The sequence below is a fragment of the Vollenhovia emeryi genome, unplaced genomic scaffold (genome assembly GCF_000949405.1).
Source record: "Vollenhovia emeryi isolate VEMERY1.0 unplaced genomic scaffold, V.emery_V1.0 DF939206.1, whole genome shotgun sequence".
Classification (NCBI taxonomy): Eukaryota; Metazoa; Arthropoda; class Insecta; order Hymenoptera; family Formicidae; genus Vollenhovia; species Vollenhovia emeryi.
In genome coordinates this window covers 867,491-894,455 of record NW_011967160.1, presented here as the reverse complement: position 1 = coordinate 894,455, position 26,965 = coordinate 867,491, and the positions used below count along the sequence as shown (strand labels likewise).

The 26,965-nt window shown below is 43.3% G+C and overlaps 1 protein-coding gene across 1 annotated transcript in view; it reads left to right on the top strand.

The window, feature by feature from the left end:
• The first annotated feature begins 2,713 nt into the window (after positions 1-2,713).
• LOC105561525 (agrin-like) overlaps positions 2,714-26,965 on the top strand; it is a 175,114-nt gene continuing 150,862 nt past the window's right edge. Inside the window, exons 1-3 of the mRNA XM_012011578.1 lie at positions 2,714-2,797; positions 9,128-9,314; positions 17,405-17,614. Coding sequence (XP_011866968.1) covers positions 2,714-2,797; positions 9,128-9,314; positions 17,405-17,614 — 481 coding nt within the window. The remainder of the gene's footprint in view (positions 2,798-9,127; positions 9,315-17,404; positions 17,615-26,965) is intronic.

Below are 26,965 nucleotides of genomic sequence, written 5' to 3'. Positions count from 1 at the left end.
TATTTCACGGCACTCGAAACTTTTAAATAATGCATGACGCGGTAGTTCTGCATGCTTTCAATTATTTTCACGGATTATGTATATTTTAATTTAATGACTTAAGTTACAAGTGATTTACGAAAGACTTTTCCTTTATTTAATATCTATTTAATATCGCGATAATAAAAAGTCCACTATAAAATACGACAAGATTTTCATAAAATTCTTCTTTGTAACTGGATACAAATTGGTTTTTTTCTTCCTCTATAACTTTTTTTAAGTGGCCAATGTAGGAAAATTATTTACTGGCGACAGCGTGCCTTTATTCTTGTTTTGCAAGAGTCGTTTAAAATATAGAAGTAATCGCCGGTGGGTATATGCGGAATTCGCGGCACGCGCTTCAGAACGGCTATGCAATGGGCAATTTCGAGAGAAGAAAGTCACCCGACAATTAACCATAAAGCCGCGTACGCGGAATTAGCATTATAATTGCAGGGAGGGGGAGGGATTGCGGGGTAGTTGCGGTTAAATCGCTCGCACCCTCCACGCTAGCGAGCTCAACCATGTCGCGCCGCCATCGTAAAACGCAGACTAACGTACGCGACGACCGATCGACCTGAGCTGACCTACCCTAACCCACGAAGGCTTGACCTAACCACCGCCGCGCCGAGGGTGAGAAGCTCGATGACCGAATGGACCGCCAATGCTTGAGGGCTTCCACGTGTCGATTCTCGCGGGCTCGTGATTTTTGCGCGATTCATCAGCTTAACCGCTCGGGGCCGTTCTAGCTTTCCTATTCTCTTCCGAAGCGCGTTAACGCTTTAAGCTCGCCCATCGATGGCGAGCGCGGCATTTAATCTCGCTCAATCTATACTGCTGCTTTCGATGTCGCGAGCGACTTTGTTTCCTTATTCGTGTCCCGCAACACAATTCAAACGCGACGATATCGACGAAATTCTGTAGACGTACGCAACGTGCATTGTTCTTACGTGTCACATTCGTCATGTCGTTATTTCAATTTCGTCGGTCTAATTAAAAAAAACTTTCTATCTCCAGTTTTTGACAAAAGTAAAATATTTACTCCGGCCAATCTGTCTCGAGACCTTGCCACTTCTTCTTCCTTGTGCATTAGGCTTAAAGCCTGTTTTATCTAGTTCTCGTTCTGGTACTTTGAGCATTTGGTAGGCTGCTGACCGTGCCGAAGGAAACCTCCCCTATCTGGAGGGCTGTACCCCTTTAGGGCTTTTCTTAGACGGTTTAGACTTCTTAGACTTAGACGGTTTTCTAATTAGGCCGACGATATGTTGTTAATTTGATTGATCGCAATTGCGAATCTATATTTTCCTCGTGTTACAAATACATGATATCGTAGACAGATCTGCTTCTTCCTGCTAGTTTGCTTAACATTGCACCGCGGCTGAAAACAATAACGGATAACCAGACGTAAGGTATCCCTTAATAATACAACCCGACTTCAGAACCGATCGAATTGGTAATTAGTCGCGCCGCCAAGTTGCTATAACGATCCTTCCGTATCGCATAATACCGGATTGGACCGAGGCGTCGTCGTATCGTGACGTGTCATATGGATAGGGACAGCCGGGTCAAACTAGACAACCTGGTGCACGTAGATTAGTGTCGCAGCGTCACCGTTGCCGGCTAATCCGATGGGTTTGTACATCCGATGTGCTCGAGCGAGGGAGAGAGAAAGTGAAGCCTATTACTGGGCATTCTATTACTAGATGCAAAGTCGCGTTTCCCGCGCGCTCGCGCAAGCCTGTCTGCTCAACATAAATTTTAAATTCGCCATAAAGTTCGTAAATAGTTACGGGCAATTGACGTTCAGTTTACATTTCATTAACTGCAAGCTTGTAGATGGCAGATTGATAACGGATTGTTTTTAGATAACAAATTTGTTTTGCAACTCGGTTGATGATTCTCTTTACCGCACATTTCCTGCTCTCCTTCCCTGTCGCTCTCGACTTTCTTTTTACCGCTTTAAAGTACACATTGTGCAAAAAAAAGCGAAGTAGCGAAGGAACGCTGACGTTCAGATTTCTGATACGGCTGCCCTCTTCTTGCTGCGCTATCGTTAAATCTTTCCTACGTTTGAAATCCTCATTTATTCCCGTCAGCCATGTCGACCATAAAACAGAAGATTTGTACTGCTACTCATAACACTGACATTAAACTCCGCCCGGTCGTGAATCGATATAACTTTATGATATCGTGGACGAGAGGGTAATTCCGTAGCGTACATAAAACTACATCCTTAGAAAGTAGCTAATCTGCCCATTAGTTCGTACATGTTTAACGAGCCGAATTAATTGCTGGAGCTTCTTCTTTCAATACTTTTTCACGTTCTTTCGATTATTATTGATTAAAGAAATTATTAAACAACTGACAATTTATAAGTTTCCAAATTACAAACCAGGGCAGCGAAAGGAATTTTATTTAATTCTGAGAGTATTGCTTTTTTTCGCTTTATAATCGGCATTTATTGGCATTTTCTGAAAAATTGAAATTTTTTCAATATTCGTGTCATACCGAAGATACATAACATTTAAATGAAAATACAAAATGCTACGGGAATTTCGGGATGATACGAGAAAAAGTCGGTCATCGAATTCGAAATCTCCTCTGAATGGCGCGACTTTTCTCAACGAACATTATATTTGATCAATGAGACAGAGCCCTTTGAGATGGAAAGGTGGACGGTGAAGGGTCAGAGAAGATGCTGAAATTAGGATTTAGGTTAGCGGATGAAAGGGCCGCCCCCGATGCTACTGGCGATCAGAAAGGGCCGAGAAGTCGGGAGGTATAATTAGTCGGTAAGCTTCTTCTGTCGGGGGAAATAAAAGGGTACGGACCCACTCTCGCGCGTGATCGCTTATTTACTCGGGACTACCGCGAACCCTTCGTGTATATTCAGACAACTTGAGCGTTCGGCTGCCGTTAATTGGGTTATATTCTTCTCTCATGCCCACCTCCGCAACCGCACCACTCGTACCTACCACCAACTCATTCCCCCGTTCTGAGTAAGTTGACCGCGTGATTATATCTTCTTCACTTCGAATCACGGAGAGGATGGCCTGGACGAATCGATTACGTCAACAAAGACAGAGGAGAAATTATAGAACCTTCGTAACATGGTTGACTCGACGAACACTTTCCTTGGAAGTTTTTTTTTTAGTTCTGTATCACCCAACGATACGCGTAGTAAAAGTAGTCAATTTATGTTAATGAGCAAGTGTTCGGAAACAATTGATTTCAATTGTGAATCTTCGTATTATGTCTTCGAAGCTTCTTTGTGGCTTGGACTTACATTATTTTCAGCGTTCTTATTTTTCGGGCTTTGAGCTGCAGTTTGCAATGCATATTAGCAACATGCGACAACACGCGCTGCAGATTCGTATGTTTGCGACTCGTGACATTTAATGATCCATGAATTTATAGCTCTCTAAATTTAATGGATTAAAATATAATGTAACTTTGTTATGAGTGTATATATGTAGATTAATATCTATTTCCATTCGAAATATGGGGAAGTTTCTGCAAATGAAGGGAAAAGTCAACTCCGCATGAAATGTATTAAATTAAGCAAAGCAAATGAATACGACAAGTATATATAATTAACTTATCATAACTTAGCGTTATTTCATAATAATGACAATTGTTGTTGCATTATCGACAGTTGGAATGAACAGTGTGCAGAGTGGACTAATTAGTGGCGTGTACATAAATTATTCCGGCAATTATCAATTAATCGTTTGCATATAATGATGACAATTAATTAATTATTAATGATAGCAGATGGCTCGTTTCGCGGTAATTAAACGCTACGATACCTCGCGCATTTATTTACTTGCATACTTGTTTATTCTGCTATTCTATGCTTTCCACTGATTTATGTAATCAATTAATAAGTAGCTCTCGCTGATAAGTTTTCGATAAATAACGAAACACGAAACAGCCATTATCTTATATTGTCGCTTATAAATTTTCGACGGCACTCCTTATTTAATTATGTCCAAGCGTTATTTGCCCCGTTTCCTCTATCGGGTGTTTTATTTACGAAAAATGAAAAAAGAAGTGCAGAAAAATTCATTCTGCACGTAATCATCAATATAGATGAAAGCATAGTTTCGGTAAAAGAATTTATGATTAAATTTCTCGATTTTCTAGTATTAATTAAATAACAAATACCACCATTTTTACACAAGCACGCCAACTATTTTCGCAGTTTTAATTAGAAATATAACTATAGAATTTTTTTAACCAAATGCACGCGATAAAATTGGCTAGTAATCCTCTTTAACAATAGTGTAAAGGTATGAAATTTATGCGACTAAAGATTGTAAAAGTAAATCTACAAATATACACTCTGCCATGTTTGTTTTTCAGATATTATGCAAATCACTACGCAACATGCGCATTAATTTAATAATTAAACGCATTATGCCAAGCCTATGAATTATAATTACATCGCTTGCAATCAGAAAGTTCATAGTTACGGGCAGTAATTCGGATAATAATTATCGGGGATAATGAACCGGAGATTGAGGAGAGATATCCTTTATGAATTATTACGATATCCTTTATGGAGTCGATCGGCATCCGCGTCTACTCAATTAATTTTAAATTCTCGACTCTCCGGTCGCGAAATACCAACAGAATTCACCTCCACCATTTATCTGAAATTATCGGACGTGTCAAACGTGTCACGCATAGACGCGCGATGTCCGCGAATCTTCGTTTATCTAAAAAGCTTTGCCTAGGACGGGGTCGCGCCGCGAAAGAAAGAGAAGCGGCCAATTATCGGGGTTAATTAAACGAAGTACGATGCCTCGCGCTTTGCAGATTATCGGCCCTTTTCCGGCAGCTTCCAATTTCGTAACATCGCCGCGCTCGCTTACCTGACGTGTTCCGATATACCCGCGTCATGATGTCAAAATGTAATTTACAACGGCCCTTTACAAGCCGCGGAGGTGGCCGGCCCTTCGTCCCGCTTGCGAGGCAACTCGTTCCGTTTGACAACGCGCCCCGCGAGAAGTCGGACACGAAATCGATAGACTCGCGCATTTATATCCCCCTCGATAACGCGCCAGCGTGACTGACCGCCCGAGCTTTTCACAGAACTCCCTTCTCCCTCCCGAGCTTTTTGTTACTCGACACCGCTGGGGGGACTTGTTGACGGATTACACGCGAAAGGTATTAATAACGTTCGCCGGCCGTCTCTCCCCCCCCGAGGGGCCTCCCGTGAACTCGTTTCGCATACGAAAGTCGCGTAGGGAAGGGCCGACCTTTTCTTTCCTCGGGTATGCCAGCGTCCGCGCTTTCTGTACCTGTTCCCTCATCCCTGTCGCTTTTCTGTTGGCTTTCCCGTCGGAAAATCCGAGATTCCGAATTCGGACGGGTGGCGAGTCATCGTTTAAAATGAAACCGTTCCGAAAGAAATTCACCGTATTATCCGATACATCCCTCTCCCCCTCGCTTTACATGCGACACGGCTTTCAATATTTCGCGACGGCGGATATTTTATTGCGCATCGATGGCGCCGGGTATTTGTTGGATATATTAAATGCGTCACCTGTACATGCGGGATGTCTCGAGTCGCGAATATCTGAAAAGAATAAACGGTTTCTCCATATTGAGATATCGAGGTCGATGTCGCGCCGTAAAAAGAAAAAAGTTCGCTGCCGTAGCTAATCGTGGTTCGCTAAAAATATTTTTCCGCCATAACTATAAATTTCTAGAGCGCAGCCAACTGTCACACCTAATACAATGGGCGCGGTAGCAAAATATTTGGCTATCACAACTAAATATTAGCTGTCCATATTTTACGACTGAAATTTAGTCAGCCGCGTGCAGATTTTCAGCTACGGCAGCTACAGTTTCCTTTCCGCGCGCCGACAGAACGAACGCTAAAAGAAAATATACAGCGAATGTTGATGAAAATTAATTGATTTACCGACAACGCGGTCTAAACGCTCTTATTCAATTGCAACCGTTATCGAAGCGTCGAAATCTCTGCTTAAAGGGCGCCTCGGAAAGTATTCCCCGCGTTATCTCTTCTTTCCTTATCGCGATGCGACTATCCACTTCCGGGCAGGAATACACCAACATAACCACACGGTTAGAGCGATCGTAAACGGTTGTGTTCGAGGTGGCCGTATCGTACAGATAATGGCTAAAGTTAAGGGCGTCGATTGCCGAACGAGCTCGTTTCCGCGGTTATCTCCGGCCCATCGCAATTCTACATGGTATTCCGACATTAGGGAAACGACACGTACATCAGTCATCTGTTTACGAAAGAATTTTATCGAGAGAAAAGCACCTGGAAGTAAAGAATTGGCAAAATCTCGGGCTCTCTACGATATTTAAAACGTATTTCTATTTATTTATACTTTGTATTTTTTTTATTTCGTTTCTATCGCCATTTCCGTGAATTGTGAGACAAAAATTTATGATAGTTAACGTATGCTGTTGATATATTTATTGTAATAATGCCGTTGCGGTCCGAACATACGAAAAGATTTAAGGGAAGTGCCCAACGACAGTAAGCAGCCAGTTTTTGAAACGCTAAAAATTTCGACTGGTTGAAATTCTTACTGCTTGGGCTTTTTCGTGCTTTCCAGCTTTAAAAGAGACACAACGATGTTTCTGGAAAGTTTGCGAACACGTCCGTACCTATAAGGTGATAGCTCGAAGACAAGTCACCGAGGCATTAATTAATCAATAAGTTCACCGTCAAGAGATGCCCACCTTCTTTTCAGTACGCGACCCGACACTCGATTCGTAGGGTGTAACAATACTACGCAGAGAGAACTTCTTCTTAAAATCTATCCTGAAAATCATGGGGCAACGTGGCATTTCGAAGAACTGTATGGGAGTTTCTTGAAATTCCACCATACATTTTACTAGTAGAATGTGTGATAAAATTTCGAAACCTCTCGTAAAGTTCTCGAAAGTGCCATGTTGTTCCACGATTACATGATGTTGAGGATAAATTTGAAAAGAAATAATATGTCTTATTAAATTGTCAGATAAGAAAATCATTGCCAAATTGTTTTAATCGCCTCAAGATTTGTTCATGAGATTTGTTTTCCGTTAAAGAGATCGATGCGAACACGCCGATTAAACGCTACATTTTCGACGCACGAGCCCGCGAAATAATTTCCCCTCGTCTTGCATAAACCATCATGCGCCTCTTATTAGTTTGCACATAAGAGCACGCCGGATAATGAGCAAATAATTACCGGCCTTTCAATACTCGACGTGCTATTATCTGCGTTTCAGCAGCATGCCCGCGCTTATGATAAAACTCGCAATTCCGGGCGAATAAAGTTGAGCGACAAATTCCGAATGAATGAATCACTATCGCGAGCGAAATTCGCTGCGGTTTTATCCTGCCTGCCACAGTCTGGGCAACGTAACGCTACGTTTGATGTAACAATATTATTGTAAATAACACGTCGTAATAAATGCCACAATTGCTCGCAGCCCGTAGTCATGAATTATGTACGACTGTACGATGATACAAAATTAAAGGAAGTGTGTTATTATCGTTATTCCAGTAGACCATTCAGCGTACAATGGTGTAATAAATGATATAACGTATACTGGCGAGCAGCGTATAACGGTGGATGATTATTGAAGAAATATTAAGTACGAAGTAATAAAGGATATAAGAGCCAAGACAGGATGTTAGTGTCTAAATGATTGTAATTTTTAAAGAGTGAGAACAAGATCGGTTCCATTTTATTCGCATTCGATTTTGGTCACAAAGTAGGTACCAAACGGAAAGTCTCGTTAAGATGATCTTGTCTGGGCTTTTATATCCTTTATTACTTTGTATTCGCGATTTTACGTCAGAGCTTTATAAATTTTATTGGAAGAAATATTAGTTACGAAGAATTATAATCGACCAAATTTATCGCTTGACTTCGAAATATTATCTTAATTAATGAAATACTTACTTGCAAATTAAACCGCGCGCGGTTACTGTAATTATCTCTAATTTTTTTTATTTTAAGAAAAGGTCAAAATTTGCCGAGAGATCTGCGTGAAAAGATTTCTGACGAATAACAGAAACAATAATAATAAATCACTGACACAAATAACGGACGAATATTTAAAAAATGTTTCCGGACAGTATTCAATTCGAGTAAAGATTCATATTGCTCTGAATATTATATGAAACTGGAATTTTGTTTCAGTCTTGATGAAAAAAAAATGCTAAATATCTAGAAACTTTTATAGATTTTAAATACTTTATATAACGTTTTGCATCAGATTCTAAAATAAAACTATATCTATAATTCATATGTCATACGTTTTAATGTGTATGTATTTTTCAATATACAGTCTCTAGTATATATTTGTATTCTTTAAATGATTCTTTTTCATTGCATGGCACAAGAAATTATAAATAGAATTGTATTCGAAAGTCTAACATATAGATCGTCTAGAGTGGATTTGAAGAAAGTTTTTCTAGGTGACTTAAAATCATCTTTAGATACTCCATAGCCAATAAAATATTCAATACAGGATCTTTAGATATGTTTTTTTATGCAGTATCTTTAGATAAATTCAAGGTTGTCTTGAATATAAGGTCCGCACTGAGAAAACTTTTCATCGGCTAAACCAATCAAATAGTGTTTTCGATGGTTAATTTTTCCGATTGCGTTTCCCGATTGAATTACGGATGAAAATCCGCTGAAATTTAATTAAAAACCCGATCACATTTTTCATCGGATATGTCCGTTTGTTATTATGTAATTGGATTATCCATTTCTATTTAATCGGACATTTTTTCCGGTGACTTCGAATACCGGGCCTCGGCATCAAGTCGTGGCGCAGGCGACGATTACGTACCGATTCTATTCTATACTCTCGATGTAGCCGTCTAAGGTCCAAGTTCACAATATTGATACATTTCTCAGACAGCACGTATGTCTAAAAGAAGCCTCTACGCCTTTCTTATTGTTAAGATATAATTACTACTTTCGCTAAGACGCAACTGCTTGCAAGTCGCGCATTTCGACGGTACCGCCAGTGCATACGTCAGAGCAGTCAGCGCCGCGGGCGGACGAGTTCGCAACTACCTAGTTGCGCGAAGCTTTTTCGGCTTGGCAGTTTTACGTAGCTCGGTCCCCCCAGTCCCTCCAGTCTTCGTAACCGTGGCAATGTTAACGCCGCGCGATTCCTCGCGCAGATTAGAGGGCAAGTCGCGGGGCAAGAGGAATGCGACGAAGTGTTAGGTACGTCGACCCTTACCACTGCGGATTCGGCGCGGCGGCAGCGGCGGCGGCGCGGCGGCTGGCTGACTACGGGTAACTATTTAACGCGCGAACCTGTTTGCCGTAACGCGCGGCGAGGCGCCGTTTCGCGCCCTGCCGTTATAAACCGCGTGAAATACGGCGCGCGCCGTCGGGGCGATTGCGTCGGTGTACGAGGCAAGAAAAGGAGCTAACCGCATTTCCGGGATATCTACGGTCGGAAGAAGCCCGAGATCTCGCGGCGGCGATAAGCCCGCGCAAGCCCGATGGCGGTCGGGCGAGAACCGAAGGGTTATGTCGGCGAACGGGGGGGGGGGGGGAGGGAATATGCGACGCGTGAAAATATGGCGCCGCGCGGGGGAGGGTGCGGGGGAGGAGGGCGCGCCCTAAGACTTCCAGGTCTTACACGGTAAGTGGATTTTAATAGGGTTTTAACGTCCCCGTCTCTCTCGTCCCCCTGTTGTTTCTCGGCGGATTTTTTCAAATCCGGAATTTAGAATCTAAATCCTCCAAAATGAACTTTAACTTCGCGCCGACGGAACATATTCTCCCGCGCACCGACGACTCGATTGCGGTGATATCGCGCCATCGCGAATTGAATTGCGTTATTAAAAGCCGAGCCGAAAATTTACGAAAATAGATTACAATGCAGGCGATCGTATTTTCGGCTTTACGGTTAAACACCGCGGAGGGGGGGGGGGGTAGAGAGGGGGTGGTTCACGCGCCACAAAAGCCAAACAAATATGCCGTAAAAAACCTCAAAAAATTCAACGCGTGCTTCCAACGCGAGAGAAGCACAGACTTCTATGTATGTATATATGCAAACCACTATAGACCGCTGCCTTCGAGCTGAAAAGTGAGGCCAAGAGTTCCGCCATGTCTCGTTAGGTAGACAAAGTAGTATGCGTAACTGACAGACCGATACACACGTACTACTTTATTTACCTAACAAGACATGGCGAAACTCTCGCCTCACTTTTCAGCTCGAAGGCAGCAGTCTAGCAGTAGAGGAAAGTCCTTTGTTATGAAATAGGTTTCTCATACGAGTTAGCAGGTTTTCAACCTCCAAATGCAATGACAAATCTTCGCAACGATTACACGATCTAACAATGAATTTTCCACTAAACGGCTCTCGCTCCAAGGGCGATAAATTCATGGCGGAACCAACAGACGAGGCTATTAATTTCGCAGAAACTCCGCTACCTCGTATTAGGAGCCTATCTCGCAATAGGGGACTTTCCTCTGTACAGGGTGTTTCAGGAGAAAAGGTAAATATTCTGGGGGAGGGGGGGGGGTGAAAGTATCGGTGATCTTAAGCAAAAATTTTTGATGAATACACGTCCCGTTTCCCCAATTGTTTCCGAGATAGAGCAGCACATTTTGTTGACGTCCTCGTTCAGATAAAACATGAACACTGGAAAGCGTTCCACTCGCACGCAATGTATTGAAAGCCTTGGAAAACACTTTGCCATTCGGAATTCAGCGTGTAGGAAAGCGTCGACGCGGTATTCTTCAACAGCAGCAGTGGCACCACCGTCACAGAAGCCGTAACCATACGGCATATCTGCATATTCGACATTTGCGAATGCGCGAGGCATTTTGAACATTTCCACAATGTTATCAGCACAACATTCAACAGACGTATAAGAGTAAATTCCCGCAGACGTTTATGAGGTTGGATGAAGGGTGAAGTGTACAGAAAAGAAGTAAATACGCGAGACACTCACGTAGCTCTATCTCGGAAACAGTGGGGAATGGGGACGTACATTCGTATGAACATTTTCGCTTAAAATGACCGATACTATCGCCTCCCGCAATATTGACCTTCCCTCCTGGAACACCCTGTACAGTCTGTGGATACAGGCGGGCCACCGCCTTTTATTACCTCCACAAATTGCGGCGGAAGCGTTCGCCGTGTCTCACACGGAGCTCGTCCTCACGCGCGTAAGACCCCGGCGTCTCCCCGTGACGAGCGGAATTCGCTCGACGCCGCTAATTAATCGTACCGCGAGCGGATCGGAGATTCGCGCGGGCGATCCGCCCGGCGAAATTAATCGTCGCGCCGATCCGATGCGAACGCGACGCCGATAAGCCGAGCGTCGACCCGGCGCGAAGTCGCGTCCCGCGACGATAACGGCCCCCTTTTACTCGTACGTGCGTCTCATATTGTTGCGCGCGGAACGCGGGCGTGAACGCGCGCGGCGGGCGCGGTTAATTAATTATACCGACGATCCGATCGCGCGGTAAATGAAGCGAAACATTAATCACGGGCCGCGGCCAGACGTCGCGACGTCCGCAACGTGTTCATATCGCCAGCGAGAGGAGGGCGACAGGGGTTTTCGGCGCGTTCGCGGAAAAGAGTTCTATTCGCGCCGCAATTAAAGCCCCCTCCCCCACCCGTTCGCCCACCCCTGATCCGTCTTCGTCGTCCCGAAAGCCGAGCTGGCACAGCACGGGATTAATTACTCGCGACCGGCATTTTATCCGGGAGCCAGGCGACGTGACGCGCGCGCCGACTTTCTTCTCACGGTCCTTCTCCTCGCCCCCGTTATTTTGCATTAATTGAGTAGAAAAACAGAGGTGTCTCGTTTGCGTGGACGAATGCACGCGGGATATGCCCGCGAACAGAGACACGCCGGCAATAAATCAGCACGTATTGCGAGGCGGAATAATTGAAAACCGAAGACATTATTAACGTGCGTGTGATTTGAACATTCAAATTCATACGTGCGTTTCAGACTTGAATTAAATCTAATTATTTGAACGAGGGATTTCAAATTAAAGATTTATTTACATTTCATCCGTGTACGAGAGATAGCAACGATTCTTCCGGTAATTTAATAATTTTGAAGCGGAAGATTGCCATCTCGACGGGTATTATTGCATTCGTGTGCGAATATCGCACGCACGAATCGCTACGTTCGCTTGTGTTGACTTTGAATATCTATAAAATATTTATTTGTTTAAAGCACATCTCGATTTTACGCGAATTGTAAAAGCTCTCGCGCGATAAAGGATACGAGCTTTGTATTACGAGATGTTAAAATTGTCAGAAAATGGAAATTATTGTAAACATATTTGATGTTATTTGTCGGATAACAATCGGTGAGCCACACAAATTGATGTGTACAGAGCTCATAAATTTCTCTCTGCTTTTTAATTTCGTCAGGCGGCGTAGGTAGACATTAAAAATTCATATTTGAGACTGCAAGGAGGGACAAGCCGAGGGGTAAACCGCTGACCAAAATCATGTACACCAACGCCTACTAATGCCCAGTGGGCATTACTTCATCTTATTTATCTTGTTTTGTCTTATTTTATCCTTAAAATGCCCCAGTAAGGCCCAAAGAATGCCCAGTAATGCCGCAAGTCATACCGCAATGCCCTCAGCGGTTTACCCCTCGGGACAAAATTGACCTATGTTACACGAATTCGCAGAGCGCGACACGGTTTTTGCTTGCGAAATTTACACATTTTACCACCGATGTCTTTCCAAATGATCGAATTTCCGATGGAGCAACATGATAAATTACTCGTGATAGACACGGGGTTTTTTTCGCGTCGCGACAAATTGTCGCTCGATGAATTATGTCCAGATCTACGTGCACATTTGCACACGGCACGGCGATTGAAGTTGAGCGAAGCAATCTCTGGCTAAATTGGTTTTTGTCTACACGGAAAAAAAAGAATTATGTTGTATCAACAAAATCAGTGTAATTGAAGTAAAATCGTTGAAACAACATCAGTATTAATAAATATAAAAAAAACATCAAATTGTTGTCTTAATAATCTGGATATTTAGTTCAATGCTTAAAATTAAAATCCACAGCAAATACAATTGAGTGAATTATTCATGTTTGTGGCAGCTCGTGACATTAACATTTACTTAATTCAAGCAACTTCATTTTGTTTAATTCAACAACTTTTTTTTCGTGTACCTTCGAAAGGAATGTACACTTTTTCTTTCTTTCGAAATGTATATACTTATTTATATTTGCATAAAACTTCATATATCTCTTTTTTTTAGAATAATATTATACAAAAGAGAGCGAGAGAGAGAGAAATTTAGCGCCCTGTGATAAATGCCCAATATTTTATAGTAAACATTAAATAAAATTATTGTTTTAAAGCACAATAAAAATTGACTTGCCCTTTTATGGGTTTATTTATATTTATTTTGCGTTTAAATGTTCACTGTTGCCGCAAACGGCGTTCTCTGAAAACCGTAATTAGCCGAGCCGTAGTAAAGCAAATATTGATTGCTGATCGTTTCTCGCTGTGGATAAATTTGTTGGAAAATTCTGCCTCGACGCAAGCCGTTTGCCGAACGCAGATAAACACGCCGACCTAACGGCCGGCACAATAGACCTTATTGAAATACATCAAATAAAGAAGGGAAAAAAATGGAGATGTCCATGACGGTTTTATACGCGTAACGTAGATGAAATCGATTTGTAAAATAGTGCGGTTGCTCACGAATGTTCGAGCTTGAATAATATTTCTCTACGAAAAATATCGCGATCAATTTAAATGTCTAAAATATGTTGAAATTTATATATCTTGTTTTTATTCGCATGTCATCTTAGATATAAAATACATTGAGGTATCAAGAAACGGGCTAGTCTGTCAAGCGCCTGACGAAGCAATTGTCGAAATGATCGCGAATATTCGCGCGAAAACTAGTAGACATTTATTATCTTATTATACGTCCTAGAATTACATTGCCCTTAAGCAAACCATTTTCTTGTAGCTCTCGCGTAGTTATGAAATTTTTGTAATACATGCGAAAATCCAATTTCATGCCGGAAATTCATGAAATTCGGAACTCGCGATGCAAACGGACCGGAAGATATTTTTATTGAAAATTCGTGCGCGAGGTAACCCGTCCAAGTCGCGGATAGCGAACCCGTCACATTTTCCACATTGCGGGAAAATAACCGTGTCCTGTGTCATATCCGCGCTCTCTCGGTTTTGTTTATAGCGCCGGCCCTCGGAACGAGAGATCGTATAAATAGCATTGTCGCTGACCGCCAAAAATCACGCCGACGCGACGCGACGCGGCGACGCTCCGCGGTGGACGGCTCGCCGTTAAACAATAGTCGACGGAAGCGGCGGGCGCCATCGGGCCGGATATAATTTCGTTCGAAACGCATCAAGAGTCAGTTGCGTTACACGGCGCCGATTGCGTTCCAGCCCGTTCGCAACAAGCAGTTGTAAAAATGCGAAGTCAGTAAAGTTGAAAATTCCGCTGCGCCGCGTATCCATTGAAAACGACCGCGCGGACTCGCAGGAACTGAAACGGCAGGAAAAGCAAGTAATCGCTATTTTCCTCCGATAACGTACTGTGATCGATTTATTTTGTAGATAAAATTTATTTAATGCAGCGAGGGAAAAAGAGAGTATAGAAAAAAAAACTGAATTTTCCTACAAAATTCTTCATCGAATTTGATTAAATGTTTGTAAAAACTTGATTAGACGCTTATGTTATCTCTTAGATAGTGTAATTCTTCGTTCACTAACACTGCGATATCAGGTTCATTTATACGTTTACATCTTCGAGATAACATTATAACTTGATACATCTTGATAAATCTCAGAAATATTAGAGGCAAGTCCTCTGTTATGAGATAGGCTTTTAATATAAGATAGCAGGTTTTCAACATTCGAATTCAATCGCAACTCTTTCTTCGCGACGATCTAACACTGCATTTTCCACTAAACAGATTTCACTCTAAGGGCAATAAATTCCCGATGGAACCAACGAATGTCTATCAATTTAGCAGAAACCTCGCTATCTCATGTTAGGAACATATCTCATAATAAGGCACTTTTCTCTCTATGTAAATCTTTGAAAAGCCCCGTTATTCATCTCTAGCGTTAAATATATTTGCACGGTTAAGGATTAATCGTTCGACAGTTCACGTCGCGGATCTTAGGTCCGCTTAGGATTCTTATTAAAACGAACGGAACGTTCGAAGGAATAGAAAGATCTGCTTTAGTCGAGGTGGGAGCGAGTGGGAAACGTTATAGTAACTGAAACGTTCAAGTGCTTCCCTCGAAGAACGTCTCGGAGGATGTTCTCTCGGGCGTAACGTGCAAATAGAAAAAGGCGCCCTAATGAGAGGCGATTCCCCGCGAGGAAATTCGCGGGTCGTCGGTGGCTCGCGCAGCCGCGTCCATTCTGAAACGGCGGCAAGAAGGATCGGGTCGGGCTGCGAAAAACGGCTCTTTATCGCTTTCTTTCGGTCATGGCGCACGGACGACGTCGTTTCACGCGGGATGGCTGAAAAATGGAGGAGCACGGCGTAGGACGCGCGGAAGAAGATCTTCCCGTCCCGGGCGACCATCGTGAACGGAACTATCGGACCGGGTGGCTCGGCGCGCTCGGCTCGATTTTTTCACCGGGGATTAACTCGTCCTCTGTATTAATGACCGCGCCGCACGGATTATCCGCCGGGATTTCTCCGTGCGGGTCCATCCTCCCCGAGCGAGCTACTCCGTAAAATTGATTGCGCTTACACGAGTCGAAGGGAGAAAGGACGGGGTCTGAGAGAGAAAGATAAGGGTCTGAACGCGCTGAACGATGAACCAAACCGAATGTCATGCAGCGCGTTTCTTAGCTACCAACGCATCTCTCCTTCTCAGGCCCGGTTTTTTTATTTGCTGGTTAACTGTTAACCAGAGGCTAGTCGACTCTCCACCCTTTTCTATATCATTATCTAAGAAGAGGCAGATAATCGACTGACCTCCGGTCGGCATTTAACCAGCAAGTGAAAAACCGGGCCTTAAAGAAAGCGATTGTACGTCATTGTATATTGGACGTGTCGCCTTTGGTCTGCGAACGACGAAAGTAAAAGAACTGTGAAGAGCGAGAGTCTCTCAAGATTCAGACGGCGAAAAGAGGAAGCGGGGGAATGTATTCGTTCCCGCGAGACCCGCAGTTACTAATTATTTTTGCCGAGTAATTCCGCCGTAATTGGCGTTTTCCCATTGGACGGTCGCTTCGCGACGGCTCTGCCGGGAGACAGAATGCGAACTTCTGTTGCGTGTTAGGGTAAAGCTGACCGCGCAACGCTCGGAACTCGTTCGTGACACGAGGTTCCTCTGTGCTTACGCGAAGCAGCCGCGTAGAAACTGCTCAATCGTATAATCCTTCATCGGCTGGGGGGAAGGGGAGACTCTCATCCCTCTCGCTCACGATCGTTTCTTGCAGACCGACTTAATGATCGTGCTGGTGATTTCGCTTTCTTCGCCGCCCGGATGACAGAAGGAGGTCGGTACTTAAGCGGAATTAATAATTAACGACGCAGGAAATTAATAATACGACGTGACAGTATCAGCCGTTGCTTGCAATTTATTCAAAGCTCGTCATTGTACGAGGGGTTGTTGTCTATTGTTAACTTCCAGCCGCGAGACTCTCCGCAAAATCGATTAAATGGCGGGACTCCGAGGGATTAAGGGTGCGAATCATTTTTAACCGGGAATGAAAAGTAGACCGATTACCATAATAATATCATTTAACGCCTTCACCGGGGCTTTTGTGCGGAGGACGTGGCGAGAGAAGATTGGCTTTTTTGGCGTCGCGCGTAACGTTATAATTTGTAACAAAAAGATCTAAGTCTTTCTAAAGCTATTGTTATATGCTTTAAAAAGTAATTTTGAGAAAAATCTTTAACCATTTACTATACGCCTCGGAGTAATATTTCTATGAAAACTCTGACATGAAATGCTCGATAGGAGTATATTGTAGAAGGTAGAATAATACGGGAGATATTTGGCTTAGCAAAATGTCTGACGACCATCATCTGCTATCACTTATTAATTTTCAACCTAAATACCTTGACAATTAAGCTCTGAACTAAATTTCCGCTTAACTCCAGCACACTACACTTTAACCGAGCAACTCTCTATGAACTATCTTGTCTGGAAATTAATCTAAAACAATTGTTCTCAAACGTGTATTACCGGCGACAGACCAGGGCAGCAGTTCTGGTAGTGACGGAATAATAACGAAAAAGGGTATTAGCGTAATACAGAGTTCGAGAACGGTTGGTCGTCGATTGAGCTGGCTTGAAATGCTTTGAAACGCCGGGCATGTCCGGCGAGTCAGAAATTAAAAGGACGTTCTTTCTACCTCATTTCAGAACCCTGCGAGAAGACCTATTGCGCTTGGGGCGCGACGTGCGTCGTGTCCGAAAAGGGCAAGGGCGTGTGTCAATGCCCTGCGGAGTGTCCTTTGACTTCCGCCCTCGTCTGCGGCTCCGACGACGTGACCTACACGAACCATTGTCACCTGCGGCAGATCAGCTGCGAAAACAAGAAGAACATCAGAGTGCAGCATCAGGGGGCATGCGGTGAGTGCCTTATTTCAATTCCTTACAGCGCACGCCCGTCAGAAAAGTGATATCACTTAGAAAATACCGTAAGACTATCGAAGACAGATTCCGTCATCTACATAATTCGCGCGGTTGGAAATTCTTTCTCCCTGCGTTAACTTTCACTTCACCGAAGTATTGAGCCGCGAATTTAAAGATAGATCATATATTCTTAAAACATTTTTAAAGCAAAAACACAATTAACAGCTACATTCTCTTCATCGATCTCTTGAGACCAGAGAGACATTCTGTTATGTTTCTTCTTCCCTTAATTATCGCGGAAATCAATTTTTATTTCGTAATACTTATTTCATGTTCGTACTGTGGACACGTTTTAGTATTTTATCGACGGCGTTATTTGCAACGAAAATATAGAGTGTAAAATTTGTTTGCCACATTAAACCTAATGATATCGCCTAGAAAATACCATAAGACTATCGAAGACAGATTCCGTCACCTACATAATTCGCGCAGTTAGAAATTCTTTCTCCCGGCGTTAACTTTCACTTCACCGAAATATTGAGCCGCGAATTTAAAGATAGATAATATATTCTTAAAACATTTTTAAAGCAAAAACACAATTCATAGTTATATTCTCATCGATCTCTTGAGACGAGACATTCTATTTCTTCTTCCCTTATCACCGCGGAAATCAATTTTCATTCTGCAGTATTTACCTATTTGATGTTCGTATTGTGGATGTGTTTTGGTATTTTATCGACGGCGTTATCTGCAACGAAAATAAAGAATGTAAAGTTTGTTTGCGATATTATACCTAATGATAAAGTTTCTCTCGAGATTTTATCGAACGTCTCTGCGTTATTATTCACTTCGGTATTGCTTGCCACGAAAATGCAGCTCTCGAGACGTGACGTTCGATATGCGTGACAATCGGGAAAGGATTCCCAAGGATATAAACGAAATTATTTTAAATTTGACACATGTCGCAAAAGTTCCGCGTAAAAATGCAATTTTGCCGATTGGGTCGTCCTCACTTTTGCGACGCGGGTTACTCGTCGCCCTAAGACGCACGAGAAACAATTATTTCTCGGTGATCGACAGCGCTAATAAATTTACCGTTAACGCAAAAATGCGATTAAAATAAATATTCGACGTTATCGGGAGAAATTGTTTCACCGTCGAAGAGATGCTTAACGAAATGAAGCGTAGGAGTAGCGATGGAAGATTAACGGTGTCGATTTAGCGTCACGCGAAAGGCTCTAAAATGGGTTGCTTATCGCGAGCGCCATTACGCCCCCGCATTACTCATCCAGGGTTAAGCGGTGACAAAGCCAAGGTAAAACTTTGAAGCCCGACCAGCCCGGATCCATAGGTCGCGGCGCTGGCAGCCTTTTAAACTTTAATTCGCGCAACATGCTCGCTCAAGTGCTTCTCGATCCTCGAGATCTTTTTCTCCGGTATCCGGCGAAATATCTCAGAACTAAACGCGAGGTAGTCGCGGCAAAAAGAGTCGGTCGGAGAAAGAGAGAGAGAGAGAGGCAAACGCGCAAACGTACACGCGCGTGCAACGTACGTGAAAGCCACAGGGAGACACGGGAGAGAGAGTCCGTATACCTCGAAACGTACTTTATCACTTTCCGCTCTCTTTTTGCTCGTCCATCCCGCGGGATCCCCGGGCTGCCATGAATTAACCAGCATTCGATACGCGATTTTTGCTGCCGGTCTCGCCTCGATCCTACGCGGCGCGGCGCGGCGCGGCGCGGCTCCGCGCGGCTCTACGCGACTCCGCGCGCTGATTCTCGAAACGATCTTTTATTCAGGACAGAGCTGCACGACGCGCGCGCCCGTACCGTTGTACGTCTCCCCCGTACCGCAGTATATATATCGCGGTGCTCCTTTCGGAACATCAACGGGCGGAGAAACACTTGAGCGAACCGCATGCTTTAGCGATACGCAAATGGAATGCGTTACTCCCCGCACGGGAAGCGCATGTATATCCCAAAAGCGTGTGCCATGGAAATTACAGCGATAACGTGCAAGACCATCCCCCGTGGATGCAAATTCTTCCGGCGCAAATGCGCCCGGATTCGCGCGAGCACGGTTTCGAATCGCGAGAGCTGCGAATGCGAGACGCGTAACGCGATCCCGCGGGATACGCGGGCGGGTTATCGCTTTGATCACCAAATTCGTCGAAGAGCCCCGGCCATCATCGCTGCACCGTGCCGCAGCGTTAACCCTCGATTACCATATCGATTGGCTCCGAAACCGAACGTTTCGATTCGGCGCGACGGGCGAGGCGGACGGGCCAGCTTAGGAAACGGATGTCTGATAATTTTTTGATAGTCGCAATTTCTCAAGCCTCCGTGATCCTGATTAATGTCCCGCGTCGCTCCGACACGGCGACGTGAATCCCCTTTGAGAACGTCATACAAAGACCCCCATTTTCCGCGTCATTGTCTTCGTCCTGGCGGACGGACGCCGCCTCGAGTTTCTCGCAGGAGATGATTCAGCCGTTTCGTGAGTTCTACTTAACGCGCTGGCGCGCCCTTACACGGCCCGCTCCAATTAATCGCGCCAAAGACGCCGCCGCGTCTGAAAGACCGGACAATGCGGACGCGCAAGGTCATGAAAGCTCAAGTGCCCATCCGGCGTTAAAAGGACGCGCGAAGCTGCAAGGTCGTGAAACCTTCCTTCCGTCTGACTGGCGCACAATGCGACGGCCTCCCTCCCTCCCTCCCTCCCCGCACCCACGTTGAACGCCTTAAGATTCCACTTCGTTACTCCGAAGCTCCTCCGAAATGTGCAGACGTGTACACGTCACGAAGTCGAGTCGCGAAGTTTGAGTGCAGCGCTGATACGGGCGCGCTTCTTTAAATTTTAAAATTGAATCTAGAATTAGATTTGACGTCTTTCTTGCCGTCTCGATCCTCGACAATTCGCACATTTTTAGCTCGGGGCATTTCAGTCCTAGACACAAGGGGATCTAAAAGAAGCTCAACGCTCATCGATACTCGAGATTATTGGAACGTCTAAATACGAGATCTTCATAATATTCATCTTAATTACACGCATCATTCTCTTAATATCTACTATTGTACGGGATTTTTTTTATCGAGATCGATCTTCAGGCTCCCGCACACAATCTCCATTAATATAACATTAAAGCGGCGTTTGAGCTAAATATGAAACATGAGGGCGGTTTTTTTTCCCTTCGCATGTGAGCGACCCGCATCAGCCAGCTGTCATTCCGTCGGATGGATACGCTCGCGATCGCACCGCGTACGCGCGGTACGGCAGACAACCCGCAAAGCCGGGAGCGAATGAGGAAAGGGAGGAGCGGACGTAATGACAGTGGAAACAGCCGCGCGCGAGAGGACAGAGATTTCTGTCTCAGAAATGGGGCAAAAATAAAATCGCACGGGTAGCCCTTCGTCTCTCCCGGATCCGCGTTAACGCACGTATTCCTCGTGTACGTTCTCCTCGTCTGCCTGCGCTCTTGTCGCGTCATTCCACTCCACGTGTTTGCCCTCCCTTCCTCCATCTCTGATCTCCTCCGCTCCTATTTCACACGACGCGACGTATATAGAGCATTTCTTATTCGTGCCGCCAGCCAACCAGCCAGCCAGCCAACCAGCCCTCGCGCCGGCAGTCATCCTACAAGCAACCCGGCACGTAAATTATTATGCGAACAAACAATGCGAAACGAGCGTTCCAACGTCCCATAAAACAGCGCGAATCCCAAGCGATTTTCGTGCGCGCCGCGAGACTCGGCCTCGGTCTTGCGAATGACCCCCGATCCTCCCCTTCCGCTACATATACACCCTTTCTTCTCCTCCCCGTTTAGAATCTCCTGCTCGTAACAAGATCATATCTGCAAATTCCTCAAGATCGTACAATTGTACGGCGATCCCGGCTTCATTCTTTCTCTCGGCCATTCTAATGCATCGCGAAATATTCATTTCGCTCTAGACGAATTTCATTTTAGATTTGCAAGCACGTGCGTTTAAATTGATAAAAGTTCTAACTACAAAACTTATGCGACCAAAATATCGCAGTGACGAAATCTTAAAGATTTACAATGAAAATTTGGACCAGACGGCGCCCCAGCTTGTGTCTATAAAATCAGCCAATGAAAGTCGTATATAAATTTTATTCCGTAAAATTAATCTAAAAGATCTATCAACATATTAGTATCAATGATATCAATAATTATCACGTCTGTTATCTATAAACATCGCGTTATCATTAAGGAGATGAATACTACCTTCGTGATTTCGAAATTATGTGTCAGACTTGTTCGCCTACACCTCATTTGTATTCTCGCGATATTTCCCCATCGCCGCTTCGAAACGGTAAAAATCTTGTGTACTCGCCATTAATCAGCTCATCCGATCGTAGACACTTCGAGGAGGCGACCGACAAAGGTGGGCGAGCCGTATAGAAGGAGCGCGGAGGCAGAATGAATGATAAGCGCCGTCTTAAGCGAGCTTTCGACCCCCTCGTACTTTTGCTGAGTGAAGGAACAGGAAGCTCCACCTTCCTGTCTTTCTCTCTTCCCCTGGCTCGTCGAGCTTTATCTGCTTACCTCAGACGCTGCGCGATGTGCCCCCTCTTAGTTGCTTAGTCTATATTCACGATGGCAGATATATAATTTAGGTGCAGAATTCGACCTGTAAAGAGATCAGGGCGACGCCGTATATAATTCGATGCGCACGGGAATAGAGATGGCACCCGGTTGCTGTAAAATCTACAAATAAATTGTGCGTCCTCGAAGTGTCGCGGTTTAATACGCATTCTTTGTTGGACGCCCCCGTTGTTGCACATTGTCGCGAAATGCCCTCGTCTTAAGATTCCGTAGACGCGCCCGATACAGCTGTCAAACTGACAAAAATATTAGCTCGACGTTTTACGCCGGAGCGTAAAAGTCGTCACCACTTATAACGTCCAATGTTTCATCCAGTCTGTGCGAAAGACAGCGGCTGTAATTCAGTCGCTGCAAAGCCCACGGACCATCCTAACAGACTAGAAGGAAACAATGAGATTGGAAAGCTGTCCATCGTATTTCAATCAAACGCCGAGATATGCGATTTTGGGATCGAATGTAGAGCGAGTTACCGAGCTTCCAGCATTGATACTCGTTTAGCACTAGCGAGAAGAAATACGAGAGAAATTGCTTTACAAGACTTTTAGAGGTGCGTTAAAAGAATAAAATCAAATATGTTCCTTGCAACTGGCAAATAACAGCCGCGGCGGAAAAGATCTTTAAATTTAATTTACATTTCGTTCTAAAATTATTTTCTTTTTCAAACCAAGAGTTTCTGGGTAACTTAAAAATCAACTTTTCTTTAGTGCAAATATTAACAATTTCTGGATCACATTTATAAAAATATGGAACGTAAAACCCTTTGCGCGAATCAAATATCAGGAACCTAAATAGATGAAACTCATTTGTAGTCATAATCTAAGGATGAGATTTAAGTAGAAATTTTTGATAAAGCTATGAAATATATTTAAAATCTTTACTATGTGAGCGAGAAGAGGAACCACAGATTGGAAAAAGGGCATGATCGTAGACCATTGTGAAATAACCTATGCTATTCTTGACTCCTTGGCATATATGTTGTTTTCCTCTATCGTGAGACATAAACTTTTTGTGCTGGTCTGAAAATAAAATTTTACGGTATCACGAAATGTATATACAGTACATGCATCTTCTAAAACTATCAACGAGAAGAACTAAATTATCTTTGCCGCAGTTCGCAGGTTCAGGGATAGAGAAAATATCAAATGAGAGCGTACGATCGATTTCCATTTTCTGCCATTCACATTTAGCACCGAGTCAGAAAGTCATTGATCCCTTGTTTCGTCTAATACGACAGGCTGTCTATTAGAGTCTATTAGAGTCACGTTAATTGTGGTAGCTAGAATTGTTTAAGAAGTTATTTATAAAGTAATATCTTAAACAACATAAACGACAACAACTTTTTATCACGATTAAAGAGGTTTTCTCAAGTAGAAATGAAAAATTTTAATTTTTTGAACTGTCCTCGGTTTTTGAATCTTAAAAATGTATTCTATAATACAATATTATAACGACAGCTATAAAACTAACAAAGTTATGAATGAAAGTGATCAAAACATTGGAAAACATTTTACTCGAAACTGTAATGCGTTTTTCTCGAGACCGTATTTTCTAATTTTAAGTAAATTTACGTGGGTGTCTTAAAAACAGATTGTCATACGTTACGACATTTGTACCGTTATATTTTGAAGATTACTAGCCGCGTATTGATCGAAACTTTGGAAAAGTTGTTTCCAAATCTAACGCAATAAACTGTAGCTATAAAGACACTTTTGCCTTTCTGAAAATAATGTACAAAAATTATTCATTTCTTACTGGTCCAAATGAGAAAAATTGCCTTAATCTGCATCTATCTTATATAAGTCTATATTATACATGTTTGGTGGATTTATCTTCCGCTATGAAGTTGTTCTTTATTCATAAGTGAAAGAAATATTACACTGAAAGAAACAGTCCGTAACCGGGAAAGAAAAAGTTGTTGTCCGGAGAGAACCAAAGGTGTTAGTCGCGTAGAAATACCTTATAAAACAATTCCAAGGTAATTCATCATTTGCTCTCTCCCAGCCGCAAACACCCAACACATTTAAATTCGCAAAATATGCTACTTTCGCTTGAATAAAATTGCATCTTAAATTAACTTCTCTTCGTCCATAATCGCGTCCATAAATTCAGCAGATTTTTTTCAAAAAGTTTCGTCAGCAAAATGCATTTACATCGCGATGCATTGAATCGTAAAAAGAATATACCATTTTATAACACGGACAAGCATCCAAGCAAACAAAAATATAGTAAATTAAAGGATGCGGAATTAAAATAAATGAATAAAGACGCGATATTTTTTATGTATTTCCTAGAATTTAATATTTTGAACGGACGCCCCGCGGTAAACTTTTTATTCATTTGCCAAACGTTAACAATAACGCTAAAAAAATGAACTCGTGTTTGGACTTTACCACAATTTTACTACAATTTAATATTTTACTGCAATTGTGCTCTCTGGTCTCGCGAGACATAAAGCGCGAGCGCATCACGTCTCCTGACAGCGGTAATAAAATTAAGGTACATTAAAAGAGAGAGTGTAAAAAATAATGAAAACTCGTTCCTCCGCGGTACTATCTCCCCCAATTACCGTTGAATTCGCCTCTCTTCCTTCCTTCTGTTAGTATAAGGAGCGAAACGAAAATGACGAGGAATTAAATTAATTTTATCGGCTTAGGCCTTCTCTCCTGCTCGGAAATCCCACCCTCTAATCCCTGCTCTTCCGACTCATGTCACGCTACCGAAAACACATCCTCATCGCTCCTGCTTCTTGTCTCTCTGAGGCTTACTTAAGAAGAGAGTACCGAGGGGTTTGCTCGACACACTCGCCAAATATTTTACACTCCTCGCCGATTTCATTAAAATCCACCTTTAATATACATCCAGTTGTATAAAACTACTTTACGGAAATAAAGTTGCGTCATTAACTGTAGTTGTATGAAAAGTTGATAACTCGATGTGGCATGGAGCGAACTAATGATACATTTTCCTTTTGTTACAAATGTTTCTTAAATTACGTAGCGCAAAACTCGCATTTTTGTTTAATTTCTCACCGGTACATTTAATCTCCCAACGTATCGGTTTGTTGGCTCAATAGTGGACAATTCATAGCAAACAATTTCCCGCGATATTCTTGGCGAGTCTTGCCTTTTTTGCCGCCGCGAAATTGCAAACCAATTCACCCGTACTAAATAGAACTTCTTCAACTAATACACGCTCATTCCAATGTACGTAATTGCCTCCTGTCGGGCCGATAGGGCTCTCTCATAAAAGTTACCAGTCGCGCAGTTATTCAAATTAGATCTTAATCCTGCCGCCTACATAACTCTCGGCTGACTCTCGATATCAATGGCAGAAAGTAATCCGAGGGATGCTGAAGAGTCACCGGCGGCGATCGGCGAATTTTTGCGACGGCTTCGTCGAGGAGTCATAATCCGCGTCGAAAAAAGAAAGAAAGAAAGAGAGAGAGAGAGAGAGAAGAATAATTAAATTAATCATTATCTACCTCGTCGACTTGGCTTCATTACGTCCCTCGACCCTCAGAGTTGCTTGACCCCGGCGGATGAAGTTTTATCAAACTTTAGCCGATGATGAACGACCGATGTACTCGTGCGGGTCGACCCGGCGATGGTGTCAAGCGATCAAAGTCGAACGCGCGCAATACCGCGCGTTTTTCCGCACGCCGCGGACACGGCGGGATCGACCGGATCGCAAAAAGGGCGCTTTTTACGGCCTTTAAAATGAAGCCCTGTCCGCCGGACGCGCATCTGGGTCAACGGAGTGCAGTTTTTGCCAGAGCGCCGGCCGCGTCGGTGCTAAACGATTCTCGCGAATCCCGCATGGTAAACGTTTTGCGATAATCACGTCAGAATCGAAAAGAGGAAATCGATTCCGCCGTCAGATCGATCATCGTGTCAAATAAATCTTCCTCCGGGCGTAAGGACCTCAAAATTTATTGATCGCCAAATTTATCGTTGTCAGAGCTCATATATCCGTTAAGTTTATTCAGAGACGCGAATAAGTCAAATCGTGAATGCCGTTAGTTTAGAAAATAATGTCACGAAAGAGAGAGAGAAAGAAAGCAAAAATTTCTCAAAAATTTATTATTGAGGAACATGCGATTCGTGGAATTTATATCAAGAGACACGCCAGTATTTCGTGCCAAGTGTACGCGATACGAGCCAACGAGAAAAAGACTGTATTTATGTCTGAACCATCGAGTTGTATCACACCGTGAATCTCTTTAACAAGTAGCGATTGACAAAGTTTATTTTATACAGATAATTACGTTTGATCCAATCTTTCCTTCGCGGAAAGACCGGCTAAGGCAAAAATAACTAAAATTAAAATCCTTAGGAAGATTGCTTATGGTCACCAGTAATGAATAAATTCTAACAGGGACTTATGGTCAACCCAACTGGGTAGTAGCTTTATTTAAGTACTACAACGTTTCGACCCTGGTTTGGGTCCTTTTCAAGTAATACTAAGTATGTCGTCATGTCGGAAGAGACCGTGTCATATTATAAATTTTCGGTACATGTGAGCACTGTGATAGTTGGGCTCGAACAGTTCGAACCCAACTATTACAGTGCTCACATGTACCGAAAATTTATAATATGACACGGTCTCTTCCGACATGACGACATACTTAGTATTACTTGAAAAGGACCCAAACCAGGGTCGAAACGTTGTAGTATCTACTTAAATAAAGCTACTAGCCAGTTGGGTTGACCATAAGTCCCTGTTAG